The sequence below is a fragment of the Lepeophtheirus salmonis genome, chromosome 1 (genome assembly GCF_016086655.4).
Source record: "Lepeophtheirus salmonis chromosome 1, UVic_Lsal_1.4, whole genome shotgun sequence".
NCBI classification, from domain to species: Eukaryota; Metazoa; Arthropoda; class Copepoda; order Siphonostomatoida; family Caligidae; genus Lepeophtheirus; species Lepeophtheirus salmonis.
In genome coordinates this window covers 17,726,603-17,739,801 of record NC_052131.2, presented here as the reverse complement: position 1 = coordinate 17,739,801, position 13,199 = coordinate 17,726,603, and the positions used below count along the sequence as shown (strand labels likewise).

Genomic DNA, 13,199 nt, shown 5'->3' with positions numbered 1-13,199 from the left:
AGCAATGACGGCTTCTAGCTGGCCACGGAAGGTCTTGCAACCATTGCAGATGTAGTCCTCAGACATGGCAACCCAGTTCTGGTTGACAGGTTCCTTGAGGTTGTTGTTATTTGGGTGACGGACTTTGCAGGCCTTGGACTCAAAATGTACCCAAAAAGACATCTGGTGAGTAGGGGCCACATTTTCTTTGTCCAGAAAGGTAAATTGTCCTCCAACCACTTCTTAGCCTTTTTGTACATGTTTGCAAGCGCACCATCCAGCTGGAATAACACGTTTCGTGTAGTTGTCAATCTCCATTGGTTTCTTGCCAGCGTCGAAAAGTGACGGACCAAAATTCGTTGGTCACGTTCAGATGACATTTTCTCGGCTTCTAAAACAATTAGGAAGATCTAGTTTTTTTGTTTATTTCCTTTTTTTTTGTTTTTTGTTAGAATTTGATCGGAACAATTTCACTGTATTTAAAATAAACCTTGATTTATGTTGCAAAAACCCGGTATAATAGTTATCGTAATTGTAAAGATGAAATGTTTATTTTTTTGAAGTGGTCAAAAGTTTTGATCCTACGCCCCTCTAACCCCTTTCCGCCCAGCCCCTTCATCATTCCAAATTCCTCTTTTTGTTGTTATATTTGTTTTCTTATACATTTTATTCAGATTTGATTTTTGTTGATTAAGATATTTTTTCTTTTCATCGAAGAGAGATTAATAGTAGCTGAAACAGCAGATTAGTTAAAGTGAGAAAAGTTTTCATCAATCCCTCGATGTAAGATTCACTCGAAAGAGAGATAAACAAAAGTGTATGATAGATAAATTAATACAATTTGATTACTCACTCCATGACAACTCAACAAATGGACAAAAACAAAATGGTACATAAATTAATTTTTTAGGGTATTAATCGATCCTCATAAAATATTTATGAGAAAATAATGTTGTTCAACTGCTTGTTTGTCTCTTTTGCAAGTTTATTGGAATCCTTCCTTGCCCAAACTTTTTCCTCAACTGTTTTGAAACAATTCTTAATTGTGGAGGAATTCTAAAATTAAAAAAACTACATAATTAATTTAAAAAAAACATTTTGATATATGTGTTGAGGCTGCATAAAAAGATCCTGGAATTTGAAAGAGAACAAGGAGAAAACTTCATTTTTTCTTTTCTAGATATTATTACTTAATAAGAAATTACTCAAAGGATAATTTTCATGGATAAAATACTCCATCTCCTGAAATTTATTTTTATTCCCGTCTAATAATAATATTGTAAAAAGTGTAAAGTTTTTGATAACGTATCTTTTCTTTAAGTAATCATCTTATTAAATACTTGATACAAAAAATTGAATTTCGTCACTCAAATAAAACAAGTAAATCTTAAGTTGATCTTCTTTCTTCGTTTGTTATGTGATAAGTAATTGAGAGTAGACCATAACTCTTGGTCTACTCTCACTATAAATTTGATTTTTATTTCTTTTCTCTTTCTATCCCAACTTCTCGCATAGAAAATGAAGAGTGACTGAAGGAAAATGGCTTAATAATTTATTACACTGAGGAAAACTCATTTTGTACAAATGAATTCAATACAAAAAAAGAATTTATATTTGAGTTCAGAATTCAAAATTGATCTCAGTTTTCCTCTCAGTCATTTAGATTCGGAAATATCTGGAATTATAGTAATTCGGGATTATTATCGCTCACAGTCATTTTTTACACTTAAAAACATCCCCAAATTAAAAGTAGGATTAATAAAATTGTATTTTATGATTAAAAAGTGTTTTAATTGATTCTGTATCTTGTTCTGAACTCAATATATTTACATTTTTAGGCTGAAAAAGGATGAAGAACGATACTCTTCTTTAGACCCTTATAACTTATTCATAATATATAGTGATGAGGAATATCATAGCTAATATTAAAGAAAACTATTCAATGTAAAATTATAAAAAAAAGATAATACGCATCTCCAGGATTTTTGTTCGATTTTTATTTTTGAGTGATCCCATTTTTTATGGGGGTGTACTGGCAAAGAGTCAACATTATCATCATATAGTTTACCATTTCAATGCAATTTCATGACGTCATGCACCGTAATAATTAATATCACAACAAATTCAAATAAAACTATTATTAATATTATTATTATAGTTGAAATATTAAACTTCCCTACTCATCGTGAATGGATTTTTTCATTGTTTCGATCCTGGAATCACCGTCCTAAGTAAGGCCTCCACTTATGAAGTCTGTTAGTTTTCCTCAGATGATTTTTTATCCCCTTTTCCCTCGAAGAATTCGGAATCCGAACATCTCTTGAAATGGATAACAAGTTAGAAGTATCTTCCTTCGATTTCCCCGATCTTCCTTTGGTCTTGACTCTGGGAGAACATAGAAGTCCACTTCTTTCTGTCCTAATAATTTAAGAATGATCTCTTAGGCTTTAGCAACTATCAAATTAAAAGCATATCTAAATATCAAATTTTTCGCTCTCAGAATGATTATAAATCTCAATGAAAAGTGTCGTTTTTCATCATTCTTCAGCCTAAAAATGGAAACATGTTGAGGTCAGAACAAGATACAGAATCAATAAAAATAATTTATAATAATAAAAAAACACTTTATATAACTTTTCCATTCCACCTTTTGATTTGGTGATTGTGTAAAGGGTAAAAAAGGACTCTGAACGATAATGGTCACGAATTACTATAATTCCAGATATTTCAGAATCCAGATGACTGAGAGGGAAACTAATATCAATTTTGGATTCTGCGCTCAAAGATAAATTCCTTTTTTGGATTGAGTTCATTTGTACTAAATGTAATTAAACTTAATTATTCCCTTATGTTATCAGTGTTCAAATATAATCCTAAATAGCGAGGCTCCCAATTAATTATTCGAAAAATATTAGTAAAACAATTAAAAGTATAGAATCTTTTAAAAAAGTTAATTTTACAGAATAACTTCCTACAAAAAGTTTTCTAGGATCTTTTTATTCTGCTTCTACACATATTTTGTATACAAAATTTAAACCAAAGTCAAAGAAAAGATAAATTATGGTTTTTTTGCGCCTTATATATATATATATAAATAATAATGTTACCTATCATTTTTATTGGATACCTTTCACTCAAAATTATATTGTATTGTGGTTTTATATTCAAATTTCTGAGATAAGTTGAAATACATTTGAGTATTACTTATATTATAAAAACTTTATTTGATATTTAATATTGCCCTAATATGGTCTTTCAATGGATTACGGTGCTCTGTCGATTCCTTCCTCTGACTTGATACGTCATTTCATAATTTATTCTTTTCGATAAAGAAACAAAATAATAAGTTATGAATACATATGCTCCGTTTCCAAAAGACAGGAATATATAATTAATTTAAAAAATTGTTAGAGGAATAATATGACTATGAAAGTCTGTGAGTACTTAAGAAATGAATATCACTATGTGTGATTGACTTATTTGTCCAACTACAAGATGATTTTGAAACTTTTTTTTGTTTCTTTTTGGAGAACAGGCTGAATTGTTCCATAAAGGTAATGACATGAGATCAATTTGTAATTCTGTGATGATGAAGTTTTGACACTTTAAGTGCAATTGATTGATATAAACGGAGGACTATTACCTAAATAACGGAGATCCAATTTTGAGAAAAATCATTATAGTTTATTTTTATGTTGACAACGCACATATACGAAAAAAAATATGTATATATATATATTTTAGTGGACTATAAATTTAATCTTTCTAAAAGTCCAACGACTAAAAAACAACACAACTATTTCTTCAAATGATCAGAGTAATGTTCCAAAATTAGAGCCATCTTTTGTTGTACTAACTTTTATCTATTCTTTTGATGTGAGCCTACAGATTACAAAAGATTACAATTTTGCCTCTTAGCTCCAAAAATAATAATAATAATAAGTAATCTTTTTTTATGTGTTGTGATATCGTTCCTTGAAGAAATTTTGTCATTTCTGGTTTTATCTCCTACATCAAACCACGGCCTTAATCTGTACACATAGTGCAAAGAAAATAGCTATGAATTTTGAAATTCATCTCCAAAAATTGTAACATTTGATTTTTTTTCAAAAAAAAATTTATTTTTGAAATTTAATTTTAGAATTTTTTTTCCAAAAAATTTAACTTTTTGAGAACAGCTTTGAATTTTTAAATTTCTTCTATGGAACTATGAAATTTTGAACTTTTTCTTCGAAAAATTTAATATTGGAAATTTTTTTTCACATAATTTGATATTTAAAATTTAATTTCGGAATTTTTCCCCAAAAATTTGATTTTTTTGTGAACAGCTTTGGATTTTACAAATTTTTATTGACAAAAAATTAAATTTTTATTTTTATTATTTTTTTACTATAGGTTTTTGGAAATCTTTCCCCTGAAAAAATTTAATCTTATAATTTTTTTGTCCACAGCCCTCAATTTTTGAGATTTGGGCTTAATTTTCGCATTTTTTTCCAAAAAATTCCAAAAACCATGCCCCCCCCCCTCCTAAAAAAATAGATATATATTCCTGCGGATACCTCTGTATATATTATATTTTTTGGTCGGATTGAACAACTTTATTTGTTCAGATAATGTTTTTACAAGAGATTTATAGAATTGCTATGAGATATTCTTAAGCAGTATAGAGAATCAATCCTTTTCAATTTATGACTCTATCTCCTTTTTGTTTCTAATAGATTCAATACATCTTTTTATATGTGTGTTCTCTCTTTTATCCCTTCATAGATAAATAAATATTTTATGAGCCCATGTTCCTGGATTTTTTTTTTTTTTTGTAAAACATTATAGTTTGTTTGGGGCTTATATGTTTTGCCCAGGAAATTATCCATGAAAATAAACTCATTCCCTAACATATCTATTATTTTTAAAAAGAAGGGCAAGAGAATCCGACAAATAAGTGTGTGTAAAAGTAGAAATGTAGCAATAGGAGAATTGGACAAGGATATTTGCTTTCCAATGTGAGTAACTAAGTACAACTACTGATAAGACTAATCATAATAAAGCACACTTTGCCATTACCCAAGAGATAATTTAAAAAAATAAATAGGTTCAGAAAGAGAAAAAAAAGGAGGAAAAAAAAAAGGAAAAAAAATTCCCATCTCCTTTCCATTTCGCAGATAAAAAAAAGAATTTTTATTCTCCGAACATTCATTGCTCGTGAGTTTATTTTTTTTAGGTACGTTTTGCTACATTGTTTATTGTAAAGGTCCTAATTGATAAATAATTTCCATTAAATCTTAGTATTAGTAGCAGTAGTTTTGTAGGAGACTTCCATTCATATGCAAATATGATATGTTATTTACACATTTTTTTTCACCCTTCTCTGCCGTTTTAGTTTATGTATATATGTTGTAAAGAGTACGAGAAATAATTCACGCATATTTTTTCTGATAATCTAAAAAAAGTACATAAATCTGCCTTTTGAAGAAACCCAGAATAAAGGCTGGGAATGAAAAAAATTGTAGATATATATATAAAAGCATCCACGAGTTTTTTCTTTTTAGTAAAAAAGAAAAAAATCTCTCTTCTTCTTCTCCTGTTTTTTTCTTCATGGTTTTAGCTTTCGCATTCCCTATCACATATATGTTGTTATAATATATACTTTCTTCCCAAAGAAGAGGAGGGAGAGAAGAAGGATAAGTGAAAGACTCTTCTCCAAGGAAGAGGCCTTGGCAAAGAAAGAGAGGGACGGAGAACAAGTGAAAGAGAGGTAGAGAAAAAAGAGGCTGTCATGGCTGTAAAGAGATGAGCGTTTTTTGTGTACTTTTTTTTTTCTGTGAAAATATATTTAAAAAAATTATATATATATTTTTTGTCAGTAGCGCTACGTGCTTCAGAGAGGTTAAATATATGACTGCAGTTGTCGGGAATACTTTATCACTAAAGTGATAACTATATAACGTGATTTCTTACTCAATAAAAAAATTAAATATTTGTATACATACTCTGTTTTCCCTTCAAAGTTGAAGAGGTATTTTATGTATATTTAGAGTCCCTTGTGTGCTGTTTTTGTGTCTTTGCTCTGTTGTGTGGTAGCAACAATCCGGAGGAGTGATGCAAATGATCAATAATCTAATGCTGAGTCGAGAGGCTCTAAATATCTCCTTCTAGATAGTTTAAAGATCGGTGATTGAGCTGTCGGAGGGGGGTTTCATATGATGGACGATAATCACGGAAGTTTGATACAGGTGCTTGATTCAGCCAGAGAGGATCACCTACTCTACAACTCATTATCCAATCTCTTTGCTTTGATTTGTGTTCTTTTTTGAAGTAGTTTTTTTAAATTTTGCAAAAAATGTAATAGCTAATATCTGCAGAGTACGAGATTGGATAATGAGTCCCTTCTAATCCATCAACACTACTAATTCCCGTGTCATCTACAAATTCCTTCGTTCTTCTACATATACATATATATAGCAAATCCCAGCTGGTTCAAGTGAAAAGTTATTGCCAAGTGCTCCTAGTGCCGCGAGTTCTTCCTCCCCGTATCCTCCTGACGTGGAACTCTTGGACGGATCCAAAGTCCTTCCCGAGCAGCAACAATCAACTGTAAGAATGGTCCGACAGACCCCGCCCCCACCTCCGCCTCAACAAGGAAGCGTGAATACTGATCCCATGAATAATTTGGATAGTTTAGCGATCCCAGGAGTGCATTCTCGAAGTGATGATATCTCCCGCTTTGGAACGCTTCTCCTCAGCGCCATTTCCTTATTTCTCGCCCTCGTTACTCTTCCCTTCTCCCTTTGTTATTGCATTAAGGTCGTCCAGGAGTACGAGAGAGCAGTTATTTTTCGACTAGGAAGACTCAAAAAAGGAGGAGCCTCGGGGCCTGGTCTATTTTTCATACTGCCTTGTATAGATAATTACAGGTAATCAATCAAGCATTGCTCATTTATTTTATTCTACTTAACTAATGATTATAATCATATGCATAATTGTATGAGGGTTTCAGAACAGGGTTTGTAAAATACATTGTTGGACAAACAAACTACCCAGGAGTAGTTAGTTAGTGAACCAAAAAGAAAGAGAAATGTAGGAGAAAGAGAATAAAAATAGAAAAGAAAAAAGGAGAACCAACTAACGAGTTTCTACCACCCAAAATAAAAAAAAGGTAGAAACCAAAAAAAAAAAAATGATTATCATCCTTCTCCCACTCACCATGTTGGTACACCTTTTTTCTCCCTTTTTTGTTTCTCTAAGGCAAAAAAAAAAAAAAAAAAAAAAAAAATGGACGAATTGACTTTTATCAATTCGTACAATTAAATTAAATTAAAAATTGCTAGAAATAACTATTATCTATGAAAATAAGAACTCAAAAACTCTGTACATCATTATTGTATCTACTATATATTACATATAACATAATAATAGCATAAATAAAGCTTTCTTTACTTCTCTTCTCAAATAAACTCATACTATATGAAAAAGACAAACTTCATTTATATTCATAAAAAAATGAGTATATTTATGCTTTCCTTTATATTTTTATAAAAAAGTTTCGTTTGTAGTTTGTTAGACACACGACCATACATTTACCTATATGAATCCTTTTCTTCACTACCATTATTTGAGCAGTCTAAATGATCATTAATTTGGTAATATATTTAAAATGACATATTGATTAAATAGTTTTTTTGTTGATAATTACAAAACATGGACAAATGGTTATATGTGCATATACTTAGATTAGTCAAATGTATGACTCTACACGGAAGTTTACCTACAATACTCTCTCTGTGTGTGTAAAAGAGAAAAAGAAAGAAAGAGAGAGAAGTAGTAGGCGAAGAGCAACTGGTGATTGTCGCAATATCATAATTTATATTCGTAACAAGTTTCATTAAGTTGAACATTTCCTCTTTTGAATTAGGTTGTAATTATTATGTATAATTGCATATTATGACTTTAAATTACACTTTGACATACAATGGAATTATATATATATATAAAGGTTTCGAGGTTGTTTTGTGTACTTATACAGGGTGGCTGGAAATAATCTTTTTTTTAACCTGTGCTAAATTTCCTTACGATGTCATCTTTAGGTAGCACATATTTCATTCAAAGTTTGAAAAGAAACAAAGTTCATTATTTTCTCAATAAACATTAAAATACAGCATTAATCATTGATTTGCATTTATTAATTATGATAGACATTATTCTAACCAATAAAAATTATTATTAAAGTATTTTTATAGCTACCCAGTGGAGCAAATCGAGAAAACAAATTTGATCTTTCCTTTTTAATTATTATATTTTCCTAACTTTTTCTCTTTTTTTGCTCCTTAAGACAATTTTAGACAAAAACTTCTTATATGTTAGAAAATGTCTATCTACTTAATATAATTCTAAATAACTACAAATGTCTTTTTACTATCAATATTTACTAAGTTAAGAGTTCAAGCCTTTTTTCTTAATTTTGTCGAGATGTGCATCCTAAAAATGAACTCGCTGTACAATGGAATTTTACATAGGTTATTTACACAGCATATAAAAACTTTTCCGCATTGGAAGTAATCAAAATTTGAAAAAAAGTTGAAAAAAACCCGCTCTATTATACAGCCAATACTTTATAATTTATTGGACTTTTGAATTTGAAATTCGTAATTTAATAACTATTACTGGAGGTATTCAAATAACTTTACCTCAGCTGCAATGATAGTATCGACACGTCAATGAAATGAGGAGTAAGCTGAGGCAATATCCTTCATGGGCAGGACCTCCCATACTTCCCTGATGGCTGGCTTGCGTTAGTCAATACTGTTGTGGTGGGTGCTGATGGACTTGCTGTCCACAGTGCTCTACTAATAATAGTCTAGAGGGTGGAGGTCGGAAGATGATGGAACCAGAAGTCGGAGGCAAAGAATTTTGCAAATTTGGACTTGTGGAAGGCTTGGTTCTTCTTCGCTGTATAGCAAGGGGCTCCATCCTGCTGCCACATATAATTACCTTTGGAATAGTTGATTTTCAACCAGTGTAAGATGTTGTACATCTTTTAGTAGGCTTCCATGTCGACAGACTGTCTTTGTTTGAAAAAGTAGAGGGGTATCCTCATCCCATCGCTGTAGATTACCCCTAATACCGTGATGGTGGCAGGTTGTTTTGTGCACTTATCCTTCATTCTCTTTTTACGACATAAACAGTGACCATGGACATACTAACAATATCTGCAAACTCCTTTCGGTCATTTTGAACCCGAAGAAGAGTGGGAATTCACTTTCTACGGTATCTGAGCAAAACTTGGAGGAAAAAGAAAAAATAGAAGTACTCTATTTGTTTACTTTAGCCATACTCAAAAAAGGTTTCCCAGATGTCGTAAATTATTATCAAAGTCATTTAAGTTTATTTTCTCTCACATTGTACATGAAACAGAGAAAAATTATTTAACAAAATGGATGCACTAATGAAATTGCTTTAGTGTGTATTTTGATATCTTTGTCTCAATTCTCAGTAAATCAATATTACCCCCTGCACAGCCATACTCTTCTTGCGATAAAAAAAGTTGTATTATCTTTCACTTGAATCCCTTTGGCGTTCAAAGAAATAACAAAACTAAAGCCTCATTCTTGACTGAAGAAAATCTCCAAAATATGGTTTTAAATGAAAATCAGTTTATTTTTGTATATGGACTTTTGTTTTTTTTTATTATTCAAAAATGGTGTCAAACCATAACAAATGATTGAAATACTCAAAAAACAAAGAAACAAAAATCAAAGAAGCTCTAAAGCTGATCACATACCTATAAATATAATTATATATATTAAACTTTTATGATTTTTATGTTGATTAATTATATCATTGAATTATAGAAAACTTATTATTGGTCATTTGACGTACGCAGTCATGGTTACAAAATAATTTGATCATAAGTTTTAGAGTGATTCTTGACGTGTACATAAATATTAATTAATATGTCAAAAAATATATGGTTACACGTGTTTGCTGATGACTTTTTTAAACTTTAATAGTAAATGACAATATGTGACCATCTTGTCAGTTAGTAATCTGCAACGTATTTCTTTAACATTGTCTATCTATTGGCTCCTATATTCTAAATTTCCATGGCAACCATCCTGTTTTCAGCATTATTCAAGGGACGGGAGATTTCATAGCACGTTGGGAATCCCTCTTTTTAAAGATTCTAGTCATATCAATATTTCCTTTTTTGGGTCAACTTAACTATTCTTACCTTTTATTACTATGATAGTGGTCTACATATTAGTTTGTTAAAATCAAGTTAAATCTTTTAAAACTAAGTACGTTTTCCTATGATCAAATTGAGACAAGTGCAACAGTTGTAGATAATGACAAAATTTGTTAGTTATTTGTGTCTTGTGAATAAACTTTGATAGCTTTCAAAATATATATTTTCAAATAGCAATTATTCAATAACTTTTAAAGTATTAATTTTTTTAAATGTGATTTTTTTTTTGATGAAGTTGTATGTCTTCACAATGACAAAAAACTATTATTTTTGTCATTGTGATAAAAAATGACAAATTTATGAGACTCTCAATGAATGGCCATTTTTTTAAAAAGGATTAATAAATAATTAGAATATTTTTTTGGCAAATAAGAACACTAAATCATGTAGATGATGTAAAAAAAAAAATTCTCAATTTTTTATTGGAAGGCCATATAAATATTAAATGACTGTTACAAAGATAATTTTCATTGTTTATCGACGTACAAAAAAATAAATTTTTCTGTAATTAATATTTATCTTTCTACTATTTTGTACTTGTTGGGGATGTATTAACAGAGATGTATAAAATATGTCCTAGAAAGTAGAAGCGGCTTTTTTTAGTTGGAAATCTGAACAAACTTCCTTTTTTCCAAAGCTGTTAATGTTATTCTTTATTTTTTGAACACAGAACATCAAAGTCTACAGTAATAACTAGTGTGTTTACTCATGAATAGAAATGAAAATCCAGTGTATTTTTAGAATACCCGTTTTTTAAATTAGGTAAAATGAAGAATTAATTTTCTTTTCCTCTTCTGATTTCATTTTTTACTCTTTAGGAGTGAACTTCATTTTCTACTAAATACAATTATATACAAAAACCTGATTCAACATTTGTGTGCTTATAAAAGATGGAGAAAAACCTTGAGGATTTGTTGCAGAGTTATAATTATAAATCCTTGTTGGACTCAGAGTAGAATTGAGGATCGACATCGGAGTAATTCATGCAAATGTCTTTTTTTATTTCTCTATCCCTCCTCCCTTGTTCTAGCCGATTTAATGGAATGTCATGACAACCAAGATGCTCTCCTTCAAAACATTTTTGAAATTGTCCTACTTACCATGTTGATTTTTGGTTTCTTTTATTTTAATTGCCCCAAAATAAACACGATTTTTATCACTACTAATGGAAGACGGAGAGTAACAATGAGGGTTTCTCTGGAGTTATAAATGTAAGTCCTTGTTGGATTCAAAGTATAATTTAGGGACACCATTAGATTAATTCTCGTTCATGTCCTTGAAAGATATGGAGTTGGATATCTCAAGGATGCTTGCAACTGATTTAATACAATACTGTAACAACTAAGCTGCTCTCTTCACAAACATTCTCCAAATAGTCAGGATTACCATGCTCATTTTCGGTTTCTTTTATTTTTACGTATAGACGGGAAATACATTATGCATAATTAAGAAATAACTAATGTATGTGCTCATGGAAGACGGAGAGTAACAGCTTGTTTAATAAAACGTCATGACAACTAAGCTGCTTTCCTCCTAAACATTCTTCAAACTGTCAGGATTACCCATTCATTTATGGTTTCTTTCATTTTTACATAGTGGCAGAACCTATTTTATGCATCACTATGTATTAGAAATAAAAGAAGGGAATAAGGACTTGAAAAAATAAAAAAGAAGATGGGGAGAATAGTTTCTTGATGACTCAATAAAAAGGCTTAAGAGAAAGAAAAAAAAGGCCAAACCACCTCCACAAAAAGAATAAATAGGTAGAGAGATATGAACAATTTGATTTTATCTCAACAATTTAAACCCAACCTTCAATTCCCCCCTCTTCTTCTCTTTTCTTTTATTTTTGATGTAGGTATTGTATATAAGTGTTGGATTGTAGTTTGAAATATATAGATCGTTGTGAAGCCCTTACGTTTTTTTTCGCAGACCAAACTATTTCGGTCATTAAAAAACTTTGGTCTGGAAGGGTCTTAAAAAAAAGAAGAAATGGTTTGGATCGGTCTTATATATAATTCGGTCCGGACGGATACTGTATATGGATAGTTGATGACGTCATGTGTGTTTCAAAATTGTGAACATCAACTTACAATAATGTAATATAAAAGTTAAATGTGTTGCATATGTAATATTTGTATAACTCGTAAATCAGGACAGTAAGGAAAATGGGTGCATAGATTGAAAGCGGAAAAATAGGTCTATAAATTGAAACTGAAAAAGTTGGTTTATTTCTTGAGACCAAAAATTGGTCCACGATATGGAAAAAAAATACATTGTGGTTTTTGTTCTGAGATCGCGATCTAGAACACCGAAATATCAGTCCAAATTGCTCTAAACACAATCACATAACACGGAACAAATAAAAAGTTCGGTCTGAGACTGAGTCTCAACACTAGTATGTCCCTACATATCTGTACATGTAAGAAAAAGAAGAAATTTTCCAGAGTTATTTAATAATAATAAATATCTAAAAAACTTTTTCTTTCGACTTTACAAAGCTTGTCATAAGAAGAAAGCTATGAAAGGTACAAAGTGATAGACACAATAATGATAATAAAATCTTCTTTGCCAGGTCACATACATTACAGATTAAAACAATACTTTTTTTTAAAGCAAATCTCACATTAAATTTCCCCGGTGCCAAAAACTACTATTATTCCAAAAGAAAAAAGATGCGATCTTTTCATAATAAGCTTCTTCTTTAATATATTTTTTTTTGTTAAAAAGTAAAAAATAATTTGATATTTTCATTAATTACATACATACTTCAAATAGACGGTGAGGAGCAGGAAAGCATTTAATCAATTAGAAAAATTGAAGCTCAGTTTTTATTTATCAGCCATCTTTTAATTTTAAATGCAGAAGATAAACTAAGTTTGTAACTAGATTCGTAGAATTAGCTAATTTTTTATTAAAAGGTATCTATAGGCTGTTGACAAAACAAAACAAAACAAAAAAAAAATAGAATTATTATTAT

General features: G+C 30.2%; 1 protein-coding gene across 2 annotated transcripts in view; it reads left to right on the top strand.

Moving 5' to 3' along the window:
* Positions 1-5,734: 5,734 nt before the first annotated feature.
* The window catches only part of LOC121119425 (band 7 protein AGAP004871), a 47,142-nt gene continuing 39,677 nt past the window's right edge, over positions 5,735-13,199 (top strand). Inside the window, exons 1-2 of one of the 2 annotated variants that reach the window (XM_040714089.2) lie at positions 5,735-6,209; positions 6,439-6,890. In XM_040714089.2, coding sequence (XP_040570023.1) covers positions 6,177-6,209; positions 6,439-6,890 — 485 coding nt within the window. In that variant the 5' untranslated portion in view covers positions 5,735-6,176. Of the gene's footprint in view, positions 6,210-6,338; positions 6,891-13,199 lie in introns of both variants that reach the window. The other variant, XM_040714096.2, reaches the window with a different exon arrangement.